We start from the raw sequence: 22,159 nt of genomic DNA, 5'->3' as shown, positions 1-22,159 counted from the left end.
ACGGCCAGGAAATCTCCGCAGCTCTGGGACGCCTCTCTCCTCCGTGTTCTCCCAAGTCCTCTTTGTGGCATCTGTTACTTACCGCAGCCTGTACTAGCAGTAACCCTCAGGCTGTGTGTATTCCCGGTGTTTTAATTCGGAACAGTGCTGCACTTCGAAGGTGACTCTCACCAACTGCGGCGTTGTTTCCGTGTGCAAAGTGGTTTTGATGTGCATGGACCAGATTTCTTCCAGAAGCTTCGCTCCAGTTGCCCATCACGCATCCTCCACGCTCGCATGGGACATACAGGTCCCTACTGGTGATGGACACAGCAGTGAAGGACATACTGGTGATGTCCTTTAGACACCTTGAAACCACGCGTTGGGTGAGGACCAGCCTAAATTTAGTTCGAAGGGAGCCCTTCGTGTGCAGAGGGTGTAGCCGTGGGAGCCTCAGCTCAAAATGCTTTGGTTGCCTGAGCGTGTCTGATTGCACCAGAGTGTTTGTTAACGTGGACATATCTTTGGATTTTTTTAGTGCTTTTCCTTGTCAGAATATTTTACAACCGTTAAAAGCTCAAAACACCTTCTTGCCTTATTCCCACTATTGATGTGGAATCTGCGTTGCAGGGTGATGATAGACTCGAACTGCAAAAAGAAAAAAAAAAAAAGGCATTGACAGAGGCATTTGGGTGAAAAGGAGGAGGTTTTGGCTTCTGGGCTTGTGTTTAGGGCAGCAGTAGGTGCTCCTCATGCATTGCGTTGTGCTGGCACTTCTGGGCCGCACATTCCCCCACCTTGTTAGTGTCAAACCACCTCCTTTCAGATGCTTTCGACTTACTGAAGAAGTGAGGTGAAACATGTCCTACGTGCTTTGGATAGGGAGAGGGATTTCACTTTGGTGCCTTGTCAACGATTTGTTTGGAGAAGCAGTATGCGCGGGGTGGGTGGGCTTCCATCAGTTTTCTTTTTCACTAGGAAAAAAGAAAATAATTTCCACAAATGTAGATGTTTTTTTAATTTCATGTTCAAGTGAAGAAGTCGTGCGTGTTTAAGGCAGCGGTAGGCAGGTATCAGTCGGTCCGTGTGGACACGTAACGGGTTGGTGTGGGCAGTTTGAGGTACACGTATGAGTGCGTCCTGTATCCACCACACCCTGTACTGAAGGAGCCTCCCGTGTCCAAGGGGATCCCTCGGGCAGCCCAAAAGCCAGGCTTGCGGACGGGTGCTTACGGAAGCTGGTGTTCACCGTCTCAGAGACGGATGACGTTGGGTTTTCTCCTGTAAGTGAGAGCTCAACCCAGGAGGCAAACACCCGCTTGCCAGGGGCAGGCTCACCGAGACTCACAGCACTGCCTGGGGACACGAGGACCAAATGGCCATAAACCCCACGTGCTTGACCGTAAATCCCCAGCTGTAACGTCTCAGGGGCGTAGAGTTTTGTGTCGATTTTTCTGTGGATCTTCTTAAGAGCTCCATCATGCGTTAGTGAAGCCGCTGGTGGAAATACGTGTCTCCGTGGAGCTTTCTCTTCCAGCTCGCTTTATAACCCTGATTTCCTTTGCTTTGAGAATTGCTCCTTCTGTGCTGAGTTGGGGGTGGGGGAAGGCTAATTAATTAAGCAGTAATTGCTGTCAAGTCAATTGGTGCTAACATTTAACATTTGACTTGTTTACTATCCTGAGGTAAAGCGGAAGGAGTTAATGATCTAACAAATTGTGCATCCATCATGAGAGGCTTCTTTGGAAAGAACGGGTTTATTTATGAACTGTAAAATAATACATTTTAGAGAAACCCCACATTTTGAAGCAAGATCGTTGAGGTTCTTGTGTGAAATTGCCACTAGATAGCTGTGGAGACAAATGCGCCGCCTAATAAAGCTTAATGACTGATTTTCCTATTAATCAGAATTGAGAATGTGCTTCATTAAGATAATTAACTGAGCCAGTTGCTTAACTGACAGTTAGCAGACACAAATTCCCAAGTTACTTTGTTTCCTCTAAATAAAACTCAAAAGAAGCCAGGCCGGCACTGCTTCACCTTCTTTATCGGAGAGAGAAACAGGAGGGCTGTTAAAATCCCATCGCTCGCGTCAGGTCCGTGGCTGCACCTCCCCGCCTGGGACAGCGGTGGGATGCGGTGGGTGGCACCGGGTGCCCTGCGCAGCCTTGCCCATGACCCGAGCCTTGGGCTCGAGGTTTTTGTCGTCGGGTCATGCTGAAAGCTCGCAAATATTTGCCGCTCTCCATCTCAGCGGCAGCAAATGGTCTTTTATCCGCTAGTTTCTGAAAGGCCAGGTCTTTATTGTGGTTGTTTTTGTCACCCAAGACCTATTAGCTCCTCCAAGGTGGAGAATTCTTCGTCTGAATTTGTGGCTTCTCCTCTTTGTTCATCACAAACTAGAAGTGGGGTCATGAGTCCTGAGCCCCCGCCAAGACGGCGATGTGTCGGATGAATCTGCTCCGGGTACATTTGTAGGCAGAATATGCAGCGCTGAAGAAGTTAGGGGAATTAACTGAGAGATCCCAAACTTGAATTATTGACTATGCTCTCCGGTTGTAACGTCTGGTTGTAAATCCTTTCCTTCGCAGCTCTCTGTGTCTTGAATTGTACCGCGGTAACGCTATCGTGTAGAAGACTCTTTGCATAGAAGATGACTCGGGAGCTGACGTAAGGCAGTCGTCTCAACTCTGCTTTTCTTTTGTCCTCAGAGTTCCCGGTCTTCCACCATGAACCCTGTTTACAGCCCCGTCCAACCTGGGGCTCCCTACGGAAACCCAAAGAACATGGCGTACACAGGTAGGACCGGTGTTCAGCGGCTCTGTCGTGAATGTCCGTGTTCGGTGATGAGTGCAGATGATCGTTGGTGAGCGGGGAACGCCTTCACAAAGGGAGAAGGGGTTCCCAGCGGGGAGCCGGATGGGCAAAGCTCTTCAGCAAAGCCAATGCAGTAAGGTTAGTGAGAAGAGTTGGATCTGATTTCATGAGAGGAGGATGCCCTGGAAATCTTAAGGAAAAGGATCAAAAGGGGGTTTCTTTAGGCAAACAAAACATGCAAGAAGTTGCTGGGGGAGTCGGCTGGGAGCTGGAGGCCTTGCCTCCAGAGCTGAGCCGAGCGACTCGGTGCGTGTGCTGGAATAATCCTGCCATAGAAATGAGGATCCCGTAGGCGAGAGCCCGTTATTTGGAGAACATGCAGTTATTGTTACAGGCGATGATTTAAACTACGTTATTGACTGAATTTGTTGGTTTCCAGTTGTGCTTTGGTTGAGTTAATCATATGTTGAACAGCAAGCCTGATGTCTGTTTGAAGTCCATCTTTAGAACTGAGCTGTCTGAAAATGTCGTCTTTAATACTTGAAAAAGGCACTGACATATGTTTACTATAATTACGTAACTAGTGGGGAACTGATATGGAAAGAATTTAGCTCGGAGAGAAATAGTGCTTTGGAAAAAGAAAATCTCAGCTTAGGCGTATCTGTGGTTTCCCCCATGGATTATGTTTACCAGCAGTTGTTCTTCTGATCTTGTATAAGCACCTTACAAAATCAGCCTTGGAAGACAGTTCATTCCGACATTTTGATGAATATAATTAGCTATTAAGTGTCATACTGCGTTAAGACTTCCTTCTTTGTATTTGCTGTGTCAGTTGTATGTGTTGACTTTTACCTAATGTGTGAAATCGCTTGGGAATGTCCTTTTGTGGAGGAGAGTGGTCAACAGCAAATGGAAAGGGACACCAAATGCTCTTAGCTACTTCATTTACAAAGTGTTCCCGTTGCCTTTGGTAGCTGTTTCAGCTGGTGGATCAGTAGGGCTGGCTGCCTTGCTGCGAGGAGACCTGTCTGATACTCTGCGGAGCGGAGAGTTCCTCAAAGGCATTTTGCCCCATTTTTATTCACCCTTTCTTTTTCCCCATCAAATTTATGCATGCTGCTTTGTCGGAGATACTGTAGCTCGGGGGGACTTTGGTCTCACAGTCAAAGCACTAGAGGCTTGGAAAAAAACCTCTCTGTGAGTAATAGTCTCTTCAAAAATATCACCGTTGTAAGAGGACTGCAGACTCCAGCAGTGCTTGGGTGATAGAATGAGCTCATAAGTGCACAGTTATTTTCCTGCACTAGAAAGAACAGCAATTTTGTGCTTTCCAGCACAAGGATAGTTTGGACAAGAGTCTACTTCGCTCCCACTTTACTTTTTTTTTTTTTTCTTTTTTTTTTTGGTGTGTGTTCAAAGCTCCAACTTAATATCCATTCAGTGGAGGTTTTTCTAGATCTGCTTTCATGCAGTCCTGAATGTTTTAGAAGCTGCTTGCTGGCACTTGGTAAGACAGTTCTATTTAATTATTGAGGTGCAGGTTAGATAGAGTTTGTACCTTGACCTTTCAGGAAGGAGAGTTTTAGAGGGTAGTTTCGGGTTAGATGAATGAATTCTACATGACGGCATTCCGAATAAGTCAAACGCAACATTAATAGGATATTATCTTATAGGAGAACCTGCTGGTTAATCACCATGAAGATTATGCACTTAAATATATAAAGCTCTTGTCTGCCTTGGCCAGCTTGTGCCGGCTCTGGTAGGGATCATGGCGAGGTGGCCCCCATGAGACCGGTTTCACCTCAGACCATTGGACTTTGGGCATTTGTCTTCCAGAGATTGTGGTGGAAGAAGAGGAATCAGTGGCAGATGTGCAGGATGACCTTGGAGAAAAAAGTTGGAGGCAGATCAGATTGGAAAAAAATAGAACGAGGTCCTTAGTTATGCCCGTGGAAAAACAAAGAAGGGAAGATTCAAGTGACGGTTTGAACGTAGGACCCCAAAGCAGGAACCGAATCATATCAGCGCTTGGATTTTCCATTGCACGGGTGTAAGGTGAGGAATCAGTGGGCTGGATTCTTACAAGGAAGTCCCAAAACAGATAATAGGTTAAGAAGTGTTTAAATGAAGAGCTATTTTTCTCTGCTAGGCAAATAGTATTACAAAACCTTTTCAATATGAATTTGTTTGAATCTTTAATGAAAGACCTAAAGTTTGATTTGAAAAAAGGGGAAAAAATGTAAATTCTTTCCTTTATATATCAAAGACAGGCAAGTCCTGAGGGTGGTCTCCACGATTATTAGAAGGCGGCTGCCATGTCTCCTGCATTCCAAGCGCCAGGCTCTGCCCAATTCTTGCTTTCTACGCGTCGACTTCATTTACGTTGCTTTGACTTGCGTCATTTAGCCACGTATCCGTTTGTAACGCAGCCACAAGCTGCTCTGCAGGGTGTTTAAACTTACAGAGACAAACAAAATAGACTTTTCACAGGAGGAACGTGAAGTTCAGGAGTTTGTGGATACTTCCTTCTCAAGCTGCTTTGAAAATAATCACTAAAGCACATGACGTGGAAGATCTGGAGGGGATGTTGACTGCCGTCTCATGTGCAGCCCCCTTCTGTGGTCCTGGGGGCTCGTTACAGCTTTGGGGCTTAACGAGTGCCTCAGTCCTGATCGACAGCTGAATGGAAGAGTTTGCTCGGAGCCCCTAATCTGAAATAGCGTGTCAGCGAACCGTTCCCACGATCACTTCGTGAGGCAGAGTGTACAGCATCTGTCACAAAATTTTGATTTGAGGTCTAGTTTGGGATACGGTACAGAATTTATATGCTAGAATTTTTTTTTTTAATCTCATCTTTTTTGCAGTAGTGGAAGACACTGAAAATAAATGAATGCCAAGCTTTGTATTAGGCAAGAAAGAGAAATGAAAAAACCTGAGGTGTAATGAAGTTGAGGAAAGGCCGTTAGCCCTAGGCTCACAGCTTCGTTTGCTTTGGAGTTCAGGGGTTTTTACCCCAAATCTAGTACAGCCCGTGCATTACTCAACTTCTTGTCTTTCAACATCGTGCATAAACCATTAATTTCTAACCTTGTGGAATAAAACTCAGGTGAGATACATGCAGAAAGAAACCAAGGATTTAATCAGGATACTTGCAGGTTGAATTCTATGCTCTTGTGGTTTCTCAGTGCTAAATGTGAATGCTTTATACAGAATAGATTGCTTTGGGTTGAAATAACCAGGTTTAGTCGGATTTTCTTCTCGTTCTCGCTTCTCTGTTATTTGCCATACCTGGTGGGCTAGGGAGAGAGGTCCATTTCAAGATAAATAAAAGCTTTTTTGTGCCAATTTGGCTGCTCATGTGCTGGGTGAATGGGAAAGAAACCCTTGGCACATACTCAAGTGCTCGATGTACCATACGTTTATTCAGATTCTTAATTTTGATCTCCTTTAAAGGAGGTGTGAAGGACAGTTATTTCCTAAATGATTTTTAAAGTGTGGTCTGAATTAGATGAATTTTTATTGGAATTTGTAATTAAGTTAAAAAAAGGAAGTTTTAAAATAGAGTTATTAGGTGAAACAGAGCCTGAAGTGTTAAATTCATAAGAGAAAAATGTTTGTCGAAACGTTCCCCATATTTGAGCTGATAGATGTGTTAAGCGAAGGTAGCTCCTCGTGTAGTTAGCATGTCGCATTTTTCGGGGATCTGTGCAATTGCAGCCTCCTTCCCGTTTTCCTTCCTCAGCTGAAAGAGCAGAATAAGCCTGGCGTGTTTTCTGCTGGCAGGGCTTTCTCGCCGCTGAATGAGCTGGTTGTTGAGCTGAGCTCAGGTGACGCGGAGAGAATATTCTCGCTGCAGACAGAGCTACGTCTGTCCAACCCCGGGTCTGCGCTCCAGCAAGTCCTGGGTTCTCGTGCTTGGCTGGCAACTGCATCCACTTCGCTAATTTGATGTGGTTTAGAACATCAGCAGCAAACAGTGTTTGAGTGTAGTTTACTGTTTAATTAAAACGGACTGTAATTAGCTTGGATCTTCGTGTAAGCTGTCATTTTAATTGAGGTTAACTTTAACATGTGTTTAAGGGCTCTCATTTGCTTTTTTTATTATTGGTAGAATTCACTTCACCTGCCCCAAAAGTGAGCTGCTGAATCGTAATTCACTTCACCTGCCCCAAAAGTGAGCTGCTGAATCGTAATTCACTTCGCCTGCCCCAAAAGTGAGCTGCTGAATCGTAATTCACTTTGCCTGCCCCGGAAGTGAGCTGCTGAACCGCCTGGTTTTCCTTTGGCGTGTTATCCTTCCCATTTTCTTGCGTCCGCTTTTGCTAAGGCACCAGTCCTGCGGCAAATAGATTAGCTCGTTGGTGTGGAATCAGGGATGAAGAATCTGTCTCTCCTGTAGCTTGTTTGACTTCAAGCGTGAAACTGCAGCAGTGTTTGCTGTAGCTCACACCACTATCATCTCCCCGACCAGAAGCTGATTAATATGCTGATAAGATGCTGTGATTCATGAACCTTCGGTAGACTGGCTCGGTATTCGTCGTAGTTATTACTAAATAACAAATGATAATAAAATCCAAGAGCCCAAAGGGGTGAAGCTGGTTAGTAAGTCTCCAAGGAGTTTGTGTCACACTGCTCTAGGGCCCGACACTTCCCAGGTCCTGCTGCAGCAGCGACCTGCTCAGGAGCTTCCGTGCTCAGAAGAGAGGGTTTCCAGCTCAAGTTTTTGCTGATGGAAGCCCTTGGTTTGCTTTCAGCAAGCAGCTGTGTTCGGGCTCTACATGCCATGCAGCAGTATTTTGGTTCCCCCTCGCAATTAGTGAAGGTAAAGGAAAAATGCTGTTATTCAATAGGTTGTTTGAAATTTTAAAAGGAACAGGCCAAGTTCTGTTTTTCTAGTTTCTCGTTCTTTCCCCACTCAGGAAAATCACTAAACAATCTGGATATGTTCTCTTCTGTTCCTTCTTTGACCACGGATTACTCATGATAGTCTTCTAGATGGTTGTCCCCTTCCACCTTTTCACACATCCAACCCTCCGCTTGCTCTCTGACAAAAATTCACACTTTTATTTCAAATTCCTTGTACTAGTGCTAAATCCTTGCTGTGGAATGGCCAGTACTTTAGTATTTGGTGCACACAGCATTTGACCATGTCTTCAGTCTCTCCTGGTCAGCCAGACTCAGAATCGCTTTGCCTGGTTTTAGATACCTGCAGCGTGGATGTGAGTGATCCCCTGAACCCCTTTAATGGTAAGGGGCAAGAAAAGAGCATCTCCCATGTGGTCTGTTTTGCTTTATCAGCCACTGGATTGTGTCCTAAAAGTGCTCGTTTCTCTCTGATGCTGAAAGGTGTTCTGATGGTCGTCTCAGATGCAGACATCTACACAAAGTGGTCTGTGTTTGGTCTTGAGTCCCATCCTCAGGGTTTGTGTCTGAGTTATTTACTGCAGGTCTTCTAAAATAGTTAAATCCATTGTGAAGAGATTCTGTCTTGACCAGGTTATGTGCCTGGCTCTTGGGTGGGAAGGGAAAGGCAAAAATGGCTTCAGAGGTGTGGGGCAAGGAAGGGTGGTAACTCTTTCTAGGCTGGTGCTCCCACCACATCTAAAATGTGGACACCTTGCCATGGAAGGCCAGCTGGACCGGTCATTTCTCAAACACAAGGTTTTCAGCTCTCATTGAATCCCTGCAGCCCGTGCCCATCACTGCAGTCTGTCCTCAAGGCCGTCAGATCATGGTTGTTTGAACTAGTGAGGATGCTCGGTCCGAAGCCACGTAGGTCGCTGATCTTCCCACCTCTTTGGTCTTTCTCAGGAAAGAGTCAGGGATATGCAGCTTGGTGGCAGAAAGCAATGGCAAGGAGGCCTCAAGAAGGAGGGTCCCACCCTCATAAAGGGTGAGGAGAAGACAACTGGGCCCTTGTTTCCTTCAGGAACCAGTAGATCACTGAGTGTGCCTGTGAGCTGCTGTCATCAAGAAGCTCTTGCTGGGTGGTGGTATTCAAATGGCCTAATCCTCTGGTTTTGGCAAATAAAAACATGCGTTTCGGAGTTCTGGTGTCTAATGCACTTGACCTGTTGACAGCCAATTAGCCATGAGCAGCCCCAGTGCTACAGGTCTATGAGGAGCTCACATCTCCCAGGATGCTGCTCAGTGGCTGCCACTGCTGATCCTAATCTCCAGCCTACAACTCTCAAGGGATTTCCCCAGAAATGTCGTAGGGTCAGTGCCACCCTGTCTGGGACAGTGTGTCCTTATAGGAGGCAGTGACCTGCATCCTTAAATCCGACCAGACACGAGCTGGGAACTCCCGGCTCTTCCACCTCCGTTGCACATAAGGCTTGGGAATCCCAGTGGCGGTATCTGAATGTGATGTCTCGTTCCTTCTTCCAGGGCTTTTCCTGGTTTGTCAGGTGGAGCCCCCAGCCTTCCCGCGTGTTTGCAGCAGGATTTCCCTTGTCTCTTTTGCTTCATCAACCTCATCCCTTACACTCAACTCCTTTTTCTCTTTTCCTAATGATTTGTATCCATCATGCAGTCAAGTTTCTGCTGTGGGACTTCTGCTGCTTCTCAACTTGTTTTTTTGTCTCAGAGGACTGGAAGGTCCCTCCGTCACCCCCTTCCACAACTTTTTGGGAAAGATCATCGGCCAAACTCCTCTGCTGTGTTTCTGGTCCTGTTCCTGCTTGCGTTGCTCATTCCTTGAGGTCTTTCTCTCCACCCCAGCCACTTTTCCTTCTCTCTTGGAGCCTGTCAGCCTGGCCCAGCTGGCAAACACCTGCACAAGTGCGGGACAGCTGGACTCATTTCTCCAGGAGGAACCTGATGCTTTTTAATAAAAGGTCTTTGTCCGACTGGGTTCTGTTTAGCATTTCCAAAGTGGATTAACCTAGACTGCCCAGAGGCACTTTTAGTGAGCCTCTGCAGCACACGACTGTGAAATAAATATTCAAGGGTAGCTGCTCGGCAAGTTTTACCCTGCACAATGTTCCCCAAAGTATTTTGGGGAAGCAGAGGAGTAGTCTAAAGCAAGGAAGGCTTTGAATCACATTTGCAATTCATCTGGGATGTTGCTGCAAGACCCAGTATGTTGTTCCTCGAGTGACAGATGCGTCGTCTTCATTTTAAAGCATAAAATAGTGTTATTTCTGATGATTTAAGGAGAAATCCTGGCTAAAAGCTTTATCATTTTTATGTAGAAAATCGTGATGTCTCCCTGTGTCACTTGTCAACGTTTTTTACGCTGTCTGCCAGGTCTGGGTTCATTTGCTTTCTGGTTTAATTGATTTTCCTGCTTCTTCAAGTGGCAATCCCTCTGTGGGATTTTTGAGAGCAGTGGGAAAGATATATGACAGTAACGTAATTTTAATTTACAGTATAATGCACACGTGTGGTTATAGTGACGAGACTTTGTGATATAGAGGGTAGGTGTGGCTGTAGGTAGGCAAATATTCGAGTCAACATATTAAATACTATTTTTTTTTGTGTTGGTGGAAAGGCATCAGTTTGATATTCTTGTGTGTCTGAAATCTTGGAGATTTTGTGGCGGGATTCCTGAAAGGGTTAAGGATTTGTGCGGGCTGGTGCTTTCACATTTGTGAACCATGCGGGCAGGCTGCACAGGTCTGAGGCAAAAGTTGGACGGCCGTCGGGGTGCAGTTGTGTCTAAATCTCTGTAGAAAGGTGGAGAACAGAAGTGCAGTCAGCTAGAGGGGAGATTTGGATTAGCTGTAAGGAAGAAGCTCTTCACTGCGAAGGTGGTGAGACCCTGGCCCAGGTCACCCAGAGCAGCCGTGGCTGCCCCCTCCCTGGCAGGGCTCAAGGCCAGGCTGGATGGGGCTGGGAGCGACCTGGTCTGGTGGGAGGTGTCCCTGCCCATGGCAGGGGGTTGGAACTGGATGGTCTTCAAGGTCCCTTCAACCCAAACCAGTCTGTGGTTCTATGATTCACAGCCGTTGCGCTGGGCTCTAGGCTGACCAGCGCTGCTTGCTGAGGCTGGCTTTCCTTTAGGACCCTCCACGCCTCTGCTGTCGCACGTGAGTGAGCCTTGCTTCGTCCTCTTTGGACATGGAAAGCTCCAGCGCTTCCTCCACGTGGAGCTCTCCCACCTGGGTTTGGGTTCCCTGCCCAGGACCTCTGCATGCTCCAGAAGAGCGAGATGCGTCCCTGAGCCAGGCTGTTTGCTGCACTCTCAAGCTGCAGACTCCCAAGTGTTGTCATTTTCTTCTTTTTTCCCCAAGGTGAAACCACAACATTTGTTCGGACATAATGATTAACAGAGGGAATCGGCATCATCCGCCCTCGGGTCACTGGTTGTGTTGGCAGGACAGGAGGTGTGGGATTCTCACGTGTGTTTCTGTCCTAATCTGTATCATTCGTATTTGTTGTTGAACCTCGGACACAACTGCACGTGTGAGGACTGACCCGATTTACACTTGGCTGTTCATTTAATTTATTGGCATGTTGAAAGCCAGTAGCCTCCAATTTTGTAGAAGACAGAAGGATGTTCCAGTAGGATTTCTACAGTTGGCTTTTAATCCTCCTTTGCATACTCTTTGTGGGACAAACATAATTCTAGGCTTGATTTCAGTGTTTCTTATTAACTTAAAATTAAAATTTTGCTGTATTATTCTCAGCAAAGACCGGGCCTTTAATAACAGATTAGCTCTTTGGCCGAGAAAACCAAGTTCTTTCAGAATCGCTGTGTGCAAAGAGGATAAACTTGAGTTTTTTCTCTTTCTTTTTGGCATTCCTCAGCACACTGGCGGGGAGCGCCGAGGAACGCGAGGGAAACGGCTTTGATGCTGAAGCAGGCAGGGTTGGGGTCCTCTCCTCCTTCCTCTTCCTTCTGCCCGTGAGATCTGCATGCATGTCTACCCCTTCCATTGACTGGGAGATGCCCTTTCTGGATTTAATTAGGTGATCCATTGCTTACCGGTTCTGTAAAACAGGAATTTTAAACTGTGTTCAGGGTGTTGAATTGATTTCAGGGTGATTAAAAATGTATGAAGTGGGTACAGTGAATATTTTTCCTCTGGCGTTTCTTCATGTTTATTAATTGGTGTGTATAGAGCAGACAGGAAAATCATACTTGACTGGGAAAAGAATGAGCTCTGACTTGTGTAGACTCTTGTTATTTTTGTGTTTAAATGCGTAATTTTTGTACAGGAATACTTCCAAACAACTTGCTGAATGTCTCCGTGTTGGAAGCTGTTTGACTTCCAGCGCTCTGGTTGATCAACAATGGCTAATTCACCATCTTTGTAATAAATTAACTTACGGGCTTTCTTGAAGTCGTAAAAAACATAAAACCCCTGAGGAAAACAGAGGCAAGTTTTCTTGTTTGGGGAGCCAGAGAGAAGGAAGCAGAGGGGTTTGGGGTGAGATTAGGGTTATTTATGAGTGCAGTAGCTGTAGGCTGGTTTTGGGTGGTTCTCTTGCCAACGGCGACGCTGTTGGACGCTGGGCATGGAGGTCGCCCCGCTGCGCTCACCTGCGGGTGGACGTGGATTGCTGTGCAAAATAGGTCTTGGTAGACAGACGTTTTGGTGGCATGTACCTGTGCTTCAAGACAAAAGACTTCTTTCTTTCTTTTTAGTGTTAGAAATGGAGGCATAGCAAAACTCCTTTGAAGAAAATAATTCGTAACTTCTCATTACAGAGGCTTGTGGGCTCAGCTGGTTTGGTCCAACTGATGTCAGCCTTCCCAGGAGTTTCACAGAAACTTCGGGGAACATCCTTCACCCCTTGTTTTGTGACTGTTTGTGTAAGGTTTTACAAGCTTTTGAGTTTCCCTGTGTTGTAAATAAACAGAAGAGTCTCAGATCTTAAAAGCAAACAAAGCTCATGTCGTGTTTTCCTGAATGACCCCATTGTGTGCCTTTTAATCCTGCGTGCTTGGTTAGTATGTGGAACTGGTTTATGCTCTGCCTTATTTCTTGGCTACAATATTGATTTTGCTTTTCCCCATAGTGGAAAAGAAATAAAAAGATTAAATGACTAGGGCTGAAGAGGGCTGGAGAAAACGTGTCTAAGGCAAAGAAGAAAGAAGAAATGCAGGTGGAAATAAAGAGACGGCCTTGGAAACGTGTTTTGAAGGCGAAGGTACTCCTTCTTTTAAAGAAAATAAAAGGTGAACGGAGAATTTCGTGTGTGTCCGTTACTTCTGTAGAGTATTGGCACATAATCTGAAGTTCTTCACTCACTTGGGAAAGAAATAAACTTTATTTTTAAGCGTGAGCCCTACCAAGGCTCTGCCTTACATAGCGTGTAGATGAATTCTAACCGGTGATTTGGGCTCTGGAAATGTACCTTCAGTATTAAAATGGGTGAACGTAATTTTTTTCCTCGTCTTGTATCTTTGGCTGTGTATATCATCGAATGAAACTCTTTTTTTGGTGACTTAGTTAATTTATAGCGTGTTTCTAAGCCATCTTCTTTTTCTTCATTTTAGCCATGGTTGTATTGCTTTACACCATGTAAAACCTCTTTTCCTATATGTTCTCTTTACTTCCGTGTGTTCTCCTCTGTGTTCCCTTTACTTGGCCGCTGAGTGACAAAAGAGCCTCCATACGGGCACTATACAGCCCGCTTGGTTCTCCGTGCCTCTAGGTCACGTTGCCAAGTCACGCTAGATTTGCCCAACATCAAATCTTAGCCTTATTTCGGCCTCATTGCTTTCCAAACCCCCATAATAATCTCCTCCCTCCCCGTAACTCTCTCTGGATGTCCAGCTTGCTCTGTTGAGAAAGCTGCTGATGTGGGTGGCCCTGCTGTGAAGCCCCTCTACCAAGAGGTTATTTTAGGGACCTCCCTCCCCTTGTGGGAAACAAGCACACCTCCTCGTGGTGCCTCTCTTCCAATGGTAGCGATTGTGGGAAAAAAAAAAATTAGATCAGGTTTAAAAATCCTTCCTTCTGGAGGTGAAGAGCACCAGCATCGGCCGTCAGCCATCGCTAAATGGGTCAGCGATTCCCCACAGAGCACTTTGGGAGCCTCTGCCATGGGCACCTTGGAGCTGGAGTGTGACCTTGTCATTGTGTGAATTTGAGATGGGGCTTGTTCGAAAAGCAGGATGAAAATGTCTCCTAGCACTGAAACCCCACGCCTGCTCGGGATCTCTCGGTTGTAAGTTCAAATCTCTCAGAGTCTAAAATAAATGGCTTTTTCTGCGTATTTTTTCCTGCCGTTTGCAGCTCAAATTCATATCCTCGCTTGTTTTTCTCTGTGCACGCGTGCACACCACACATTCAATCTCTCTTGAATCCCCAGGTGCTTCAATTAAACGATCGAAAATAAGGTCCAGTACTGCCTCATGATCCATTGAAAACCCTTAATATTTGCTGCCTTTCCTCCCCGCCTTCCCCCTTTTCTTTTTTGCGTCTGGCGCAGCAAGTGAGCGGTTAGATACTTGCTACATTTTTGCAGTCTGAAGGTAATAAATTAAAATTTTGTGGCTTGACTTCTGGAAGCATGTTTGTAGATTAAATATTGAATTTTTCTCCCCTCCTGGTGCACAATTATTTTTTTATATCGGGCACGGTCGATGCGATACAGAGGTCTGTACGTACAGAAACGTGATCTGGCACGGGGTCGTAAAACACTTTATAAGCTTCAGAAATAGTTCCCTGTTTGTACCAAATCTGTAAATTACCGAGTCTATTTTTCTACGGTGCTTTATCTTTAGTTGAATGGGGATCAGCTTTCCCAGAGTGGGGCTGTTGAGCTCTGACTTGTTAATCTGTTTTGCGTTAGATTTCGCCTCGTCTGAAACCCGAATCAGAAGTTGCCTGTGTGCAAACGCGGCCGTGTGCTTGCTTGAAAGCGCGTGTGCCCGCCTTTCCCTCGCCCTGCGCTCGCTGGCGTTCGGCCTCGTTTCATCTCAAGCCGTACTGGGCTAGAATTTTAATGTCTCTGCGGCCAGCGATGATTTATTAGATCCCAAAGCCCCGGCTCAGAGTGCAGGAAGAAAATATTGCATCAGTGAGCTGGCTTGGCACTGCTCAAATAAATGAGTCCTGAAAGACTCTTTAGTGTTATGGCCTTTTTTTTTTCCCCTTCCCCTTGTCCCCACTGGTCCTTCCCCCGTCCCCGACCCCTGAGTTTCTGCTGCTGTTGGGAAGTGCTCCTTTCCTTGCAGGAATTGCCGTCTCTGGGTCTTTTTACGATAATCGTGTTTGTCAACGGCCTCATCACGTAAAGCCCTTTGAATCCCCGCTGTCGCTTCGCGTGAGGCCGAAGAGGAGCTGGAAGCCTCAAGCTGGGAAAAAAAGGAAGCTTTGGTGGCAGGGCGTGAGGTTGAGCTCCCCGTGGTGAACTGGTGGTGCTGTGGCATCGTGGTGCATGGGGAAGGTGTCCCTGGGGTCCTTGTTCCGGCCGGCACCTAGTGCCATCAGCTCTATGCTCAGCACCTCTCTGGGGTGGCATGCTGCCGGAGCAGCCCTGTGGATCGTTGTGGCTCGGAGCTGAGCTCTCCAGGGCGGGATATTTTACCTACTGTAGGTTTTCAGAGTCTTTGGAGATCATGGTTTCTCCATTGAGCTTATAGTATCCAATAAATCATTGTTCAGCTGGGAGGAAAATGGTGCCACTGCTTGAAATGTCCCTGCAGGTCAAGGCACGATGAGTTATGTGTTACTTGTCATTTTTTTTCTCTTGTATGGGCTGATGGAGAGGTGATTTAATTTTGTAAGTGTGTTTTGCCTCCTTCACAGAACAGGACGGAGAGCAATAAACATCGGCACTGTCATCACTTTCACCACTGAAGGGACTGGGTTTTGGCCATCTCTGCTGTATCCCTGTGCTCCTGGCCACCCTACTGACATGTCGCCGTGGTGGGCTTCTCCATGGGGCAGCCGTCTGTACCTGAGATTTAAAGTAAAGCATAAAGGAGCTAATCCCACTGCTTACAGATAAGCTGGCTGTGTTTGCTGCTGGTATTGGTTCTAACGGTGCTCCTTGTGTCACCATCTAGGGCAGGCGTTGGGTGGAGAGGATCAGTCTCCTGTGGGCAGAGAGGGAATATGAGAGTTGCATGAAGTGGCCACTGTCCCACTGCTTGACCAAAATACTGGAGGCACTTCTCATGTCTGCCTCAGAGCCTGCCATGGAATCACAGAAGGGTTTGGGTTGAAAGGGACCTTAAAGATCATCTTGTCCAACCCCCCTGCAATGAGCAGGGACATCTTCAACTAGACCGGGTTGCTCCCAGCCCCATCCAACCTGGCCTTGAACCCTGCCAGGGAGGGGGCAGCCACGGCTGCTCGGGGCAACCTGGGCCAGTGTCTCACCACCCTCATCATAAGAAATTTCTTACGTCCAGTCAAAACTTACCCTCTTTCAGTTTAAAACTGTTGTCCTGTCACTGCAGGCCCTGGTGAGAAGTGTCTCTCCGTCTTTCTTATAAGCCCTGTTTATACATTGAAAGGCCACGAGAAGGTCTCCCCAGAGCCTTCTTCTCTCCAGGCTGAACAACCCCAACTCTCTCAGCCTTTCTCCATACTCTCCAGCCCTCTGACCATTTTCATGGCTGACCTCTGGTCCCGCTCCAAGAGGTCCGTGTCTTTCCTGTGCTGAGGTCTGTGTCTTAGCACCGACCTGGGGAAAGACACCCAGCACTTGAATATTTCAGAGAAGAGCAGCAGCCTGTGACCACCCCCCCAGTGCTGGCCATGCTTAGTCCCAAGCTGGTCCCCAGCGGGTCCCTTCTACAGTGCTGTCAGCCCAGCAGGCTTTCCCCTGGGGGCAGGTCTGATTTCTTTCCCTTCATAAACAAAACAATTTTGAATCCTTTCATGAAGAAGAAGAAGAAATCAGGCTGAAAAGATGACCTCTCAGAAGGATCGAGTTGAGGGCAACGGTAATTGGATGCGAGGGTTGGAGGGAGAAGTACAAGAATGAAACGCTGGAGTAACGACAGGGGAAGACCTTCGTAACTCGTAGTTAAGAAGTTCTCTTCAGTAAATACCCAAAGGCAGCTCTTGCCTTATGCTTGATTTGTTGCCATCCATTTACACTCAGAAATGATGCTGCTGTCTCTCGTTATTAGAAACCTAATGTATTGCAGAGAAGAGCATCCATCTCTAGGGAGAAGTTGTTGTTGATCTTGGTGGCATTCCCAGCAGATGCAAAGCACGTAAATTAAATCAAGGAAAAAAAATGATTTTAACAGCCTAACAATGAGTTGTTTCATTCAGGAAGGTGTGAGTGTGTAGGCATCTGAACTTCTGTTTACCTCTAGTTTCTTCTTATTTCCGATGAGTAACTAGTTCTTGAGGTGAAGAACATTTTGTGCGTGTGTGTTGAAGGGCTGGGTAAAGATGTGGCTACTGCTGGGGCATTCTGTTGCGGAATAGTTCTTCTCTCCCCTCGAAACAGTTAAGGAAACGGTAGTGTAATTATCTGTCATAGTAATGCCAGGGTGAACAGAGCAATTTTTCGTAAGCAAAGACACGATGATGATTACGTAGTCTTTGGTCGAGGCGTGGTTTGCTGGGAGCCCTTTAACGTAATTCACTGTCTAGGACTGCTGGACTCCGACTTAGGGAGCTCATCCACAGCATCTCCTTGAAGGCGTGGGCAGCAAGTTGGCGCCTCTCAGGTCTCTTACAGCCATCTGAGACCAATTTAGGTCTTAGCTGGGGGGTGTCGTTCTTTGCAATTACCGATCTCTTTCAGTTGCCTTTGGAGAGTTTCGGATAACAGCGCTTCTCTCGCGGGGACCTCGGGCTGGCGCTTGGCCTTTGGTACGTGCATTGGAACCCGGTAAGTTCGTCTCTTCTCCACCAGCCCCTGACCCCGAGGTGCAGGGAGTTAAATTGTAAAATTAGGGGTTGACATCTCCCTGTCTGATGGGAGGGGGGGAGCAGAAAGGCGTTTCTGCTTGTGCGCCCGAGCGAGCGCGTGAAGGTCGGCGCTGCTAGCCAGACGCGAGCGGCGGAGGCTACGAGAGGGTCCGCGTGTGTTACACTCTGCGTTTGTTATCGCTTTCCCGAGATGGTGGGAGTTGTCCTTGTCACGCAGCTTGTTGCACCGTCTCTATCAAAATGCAGGTGAGAGATGGAGAAGAGGAAGGTGACGTATAAAAAACCCCCTAACTCACACCTCGTCCTCCTCTCGCTTGTTCTGACTTACTTGCACGCTCACAACACCAAGGTAAACGTGTTGGCAGAGTCTGCCAGGACCACGTGCGTGCTGGCTGGAGAAGGCATGCAGCTGTCAAGTCCTCATCACCTCTCTTGGGTCCCTCTTCATCGGCAAAGACCAACTGGTTTTTGGATGTGCCCTTTAGGAGGTGACAGTGATTGAGATCTTTCTCCTCTTCCTCCTGTCTCGCCTCTTGTCAGTCACGAGTCGACACTGCTGATGTACTTACTGCCCCTTTTTCTCTCTGTCTGGGGGTCTTTTGGCTCTACTCTCTTTTTTCCCCCTAATCTGGGTGTCTTGAGGAAATGGACACACTGCGATTTTGTTGATGTGCCGTGATCTCAACGACCTGCTGACACAGGGGCCACCAACACGTGCTTTTCACTGTTCTTCTGCCATTTCTTCCACAAAGAGCTGTGTTATTCTCTCTGGCAACCATGGGAATGCCTCTGCTGAGATAAAATCTTAAAAATGCTGAAACTAGTGAAAATAAACGATAAGCAGTGTAAAAATGAGTGGCTGATGACAGCTATGTGCGAAGGATAACACTAGTCGATTTCCCACTCCCGTCGCAGGGAGGAGAGTCCACGGGCTTGCGGGCTGGCGCTCGCTTTCCAGCTTACCCAGTGTTACCACGCCAAAATCCACTTGCCAAAATGCAGGGACCCCAGCTAAAGAGGGAAAAGCTGGCATCAGCGTGGCCTCACTAGCCTGGTCCGGTGAGTTTGTCTGCCTCAAAACACTAAATCATTCGTGTCGCTGCTCCCTTGAATGCCAGTGATGCTTCGGCAGGAGCGGGTGGCCCAAGTGACCTGCCTGCTCCCTGCCAACGTTTCTGCTGCTTATTCCACGGAAAAGATAACGTTATCGAAGCACTAAAGGGCAGAGGAGAGCGTCTCCCTCAAAAAGGCATCACGCATCTCCCCCTGTGTTTTTGTCTCTGGGTTCTTTTCTGTCCTATCGGTGCTTGGGTTTGGCTGTAGGGTTTTTTAATTTCTTTTTTAACCAGACAGCGTGTTATCCCTCCCTTGCTTCTCCCCAGCTGTCTGGTTCCTTAAAGGCAGAAATGTGTAACTCTCCCATCGTGGATGTTAGACCTGTTATGAATAAAGATGAAGTGGAAGCGGAATGCTTTCCCATTAATTTAAAACTTTGGTTATCATGACAACAGGTTACAACTCTCTTCATTGCCATGACAATCTCCTGCAAAATTGTTAAAATGCCATCTTATAGTTATTTTTAGTTTGTCCTCTATTCCCATGGAGACCAACTTTTACTTGGAGTGTTTGATGCTTTGTGCTTGGAGCCTTTAATGAGCCTCACAGAAGTATGTAAGTCAGTAAAGGCAGAGACCTCCGAGGTCAGCCGATCCCTCCGTCAGCCCTTGCGAGAATGGTCTGTACAGTACGCCCTTCCACAGCTTTGTTCTCTTGTGTGCGCTTCTGGCTTTTTATTATTGTCTTCTCTTGGGTGATTTTTAACATTTGCTTGTGCTCTTCTTTGCATATGACCCTATTTGTTGCATTAAATGCTGTCTGAAAGCTTCAGATTCTGCACAGGACGCTGGAAGGAAAAGATCTACAAGGGAAAAAGAAAAAGTATAGAAAACTGTGATCAGGGCATTTAAAGTGGTAATTCGTTTTTAGTTGCTATGTAGTTGTTTTGGGGGAAAAAAATTGCGTAAAAATGAAGTTTCCTTTCTAACAGTTTACAAAGGAAGTTTTACTGGAGTAACATTTGCTCAACCAGTTAAAACTTTACTAGCTTATCGTGAACCAATATTACAATTTACCTCAATTATAGAAGGAAATAAAACCTCTTTGTGGGCCTCCCTTTTTCCTGTGCTTTTATCTTCTCCCCAAGTAGCCAGTGCGTGTGACCCGTGAGAGTCTCCCCCTCATCAGCTGCAATTAGAAATTAAATGTAGTAAGGACGAGTAGCAGAAAACCAGGCTGCATCCATCGAGCTGTTTCCCAAAAGCTGGGCAAGGCTGACTGTCAACTGCTCTTTATTGATGAAGGATTTATCTCGCTGCTTCTCTAGTGGGTGTGCGTGTGGCCGCTCTGCGGTCAGAAATGGCAAAACTGAGATGGCATCACCTCTGGGGCTGCGCCGGAGGGGCTTAGCAGAGAGGCGACGCTGTGGATTAATCTGTGTTTCTTTACATTTAGGGACTTGATGCTAAAATTTAAAAAAAGGACACCTTCCAGTGTACTGTTGTCTGTGCTGTACTGGTTCAGGTCGTTCCAACATCACGAAGATCGTGAGAAGAGGATTTCTGTAGGCAGCTGACGTTGGCTTGCTCCGTCCCTTGGTGGTGCTGCCGTGATGGTTGGGTTTTCTCTGCAGGGCTCCACAAACAGCGCGGCGGATCAAAGCCTCCTGTCCATGGGATTGTTGTCATAAGCCAGGGCCGATGAGGCGATAAAAGACCTCGACCTGCTGAGGTGGTTTGAAAAGTCCCAGTTTGGCCAAGTAGAGTCGTGCTTGGCTTGCAGGAAGGGTCCAGCTGCTGGCAGCAGAGTTCGCTTGCACCAAAAGCAAGGCCAGGAGAGGAGCTGGGATTCAGGCTACCTGAGATGAAGAGCTGTGAGGAATCCTCTTGTAGGGTAGACTCAGACTAGGTACAAGGAAGACATTATGTGGCTGGTGGAACACTGGCACAGGCTGCCCAGAGAGGTGGTGGAAGCCCCATCCCTGGGAACACTCAAGGTCAGGCTGGACGGGGCTCTGAGCACCCTGATCCAGCTGAAGGTGTCCCTGCTCCCTGCAGGGGGCTGGACTAGATGGCCTTGAGAGGTCCCTTCCAGCCCAAACCATTTCTGTGATTTCTCCTTAACGTAGATTCTACCCCAATGACTTTTGGAGTAAACAAAGTCTTAGAGATAAAAAAAGCTGTGTAAAATCCTTGTGTCTCCAGATTTTCTCTCTGATTACAGGCTCGCCCCAAAATCACCAACAGTTGCTTGGGGAATGGGCTTGTAAAGATTTTGTGGAAATGTAAGCTATCTGCAGCTATTTCCAGTATGTCTTGTTAAAAGCGAACCCCACAAGTAACGTGAAAGGGCTTCATCCTGTCGGTAAATAAGAATCGCAAACAGCTCCAGGCAGCTGGTGCATTTTTTCCTCGGATACCAAAGAAGTCATCCCAAGCAGGAATCTGTTCTTAAATATTTCTTTATACTATAGTAAACAGATCTTTGAAGCCTTGAGATCAAGGAGCAAGCAAAAATGTAGAACAATAACTTATGAAAGTATGATATTGTTTGTGCCCCTCAACAATATTGCTGGTATTTATTATAGTAATCTTGTGATAACATGGGGATTTTTTCCGTTTAACTGTGGCCTGCTTCTGTTGCTGGTTGGGTTCCTGGCTTCTTCTTAGCAGTGACAGTATTAGGTCTTGTCTGTGTAAGGGCATTTTATTGTACTCTGGTTTGAAAATATATTATCGAGATGGGTCTTGAGTCCAGGGCCCTACATTTCCTCTCCTCAAGCACTGAATGTATTTTCTTGCAGGGCGAATGCCCAGCCCTGAATTACTGGGAGCATTTCTCTACTGTGTCTCCATCTCAGCTCCTTTCTAGTGTAGTGTCTCCTCCTCGTCCAGTGAAGCACCTCAACTGACTGTTCAACGATCTCTTTCTACCTCCAGCTTTGTCCTTCAGGCTCCTTGAGATTCACCTTCTCCGTGAACTGAGGAAGCTTTGTCACCTCTTGTCCGACAGGTTCTGCTTTGTCCCACCTCCAGCTTTCTGTGGGGTCCCCACTGGGGTGCGGCCTTGCTCTCTTTTTGCTTCTGTTGCAGAAAATGCTGTCAATAGATAGAAATCAAGCTGCTCTCTTAGAAATGAAAATTTGCAGATCTTCCTTTCTGCTTAGACTTGTTTCTTCTTGGTCACTACAAAATCCGACCTTTGTCATCTTTCTTTCTCTGTGCCTGGAGCTCAGGATCTTTCTCCCACAACAGTTTTTGTGCCTCTTGCTCTTCTTTCTGGATTCCCGTGGAAAGCACTGAAGTGCTTCGTCTGCCATCAGAGCTGGTAAACTTGAGGTCATCTTTAACCCAAGAATTTATCGTGGTTGCCAGCTTGCTTCTCTCTTTTGTTCTGAAGGGTTGAACAGACGAGACTAGACTATTTCAGTGGGAAGGGACCTGCAATGACCATCTAGTCCCACTGCCTGGCCAGTTCAGGGCTGACCAAAAGTTAAAGCAAATTAT

At 46.7% G+C, this 22,159-nt stretch overlaps 1 protein-coding gene across 1 annotated transcript in view; it reads left to right on the top strand.

Annotated features, from left to right (window-relative positions):
- The first annotated feature begins 2,708 nt into the window (after window positions 1-2,708).
- Window positions 2,709-22,159, top strand: part of FAM168A (family with sequence similarity 168 member A) — a 96,407-nt gene continuing 76,956 nt past the window's right edge. Inside the window, exon 1 of the mRNA XM_086481597.1 lies at window positions 2,709-2,778. Coding sequence (XP_086337723.1) covers window positions 2,709-2,778 — 70 coding nt within the window. The remainder of the gene's footprint in view (window positions 2,779-22,159) is intronic.

This window comes from Leptosomus discolor, chromosome 1 (assembly GCF_034619465.1).
Source record: "Leptosomus discolor isolate bLepDis1 chromosome 1, bLepDis1.hap2, whole genome shotgun sequence".
Classification (NCBI taxonomy): domain Eukaryota; kingdom Metazoa; phylum Chordata; class Aves; order Leptosomiformes; family Leptosomidae; genus Leptosomus; species Leptosomus discolor.
The sequence above is the reverse complement of the archived record's forward strand: the minus strand, read 5'-3'. Positions and strand labels throughout refer to the sequence as shown.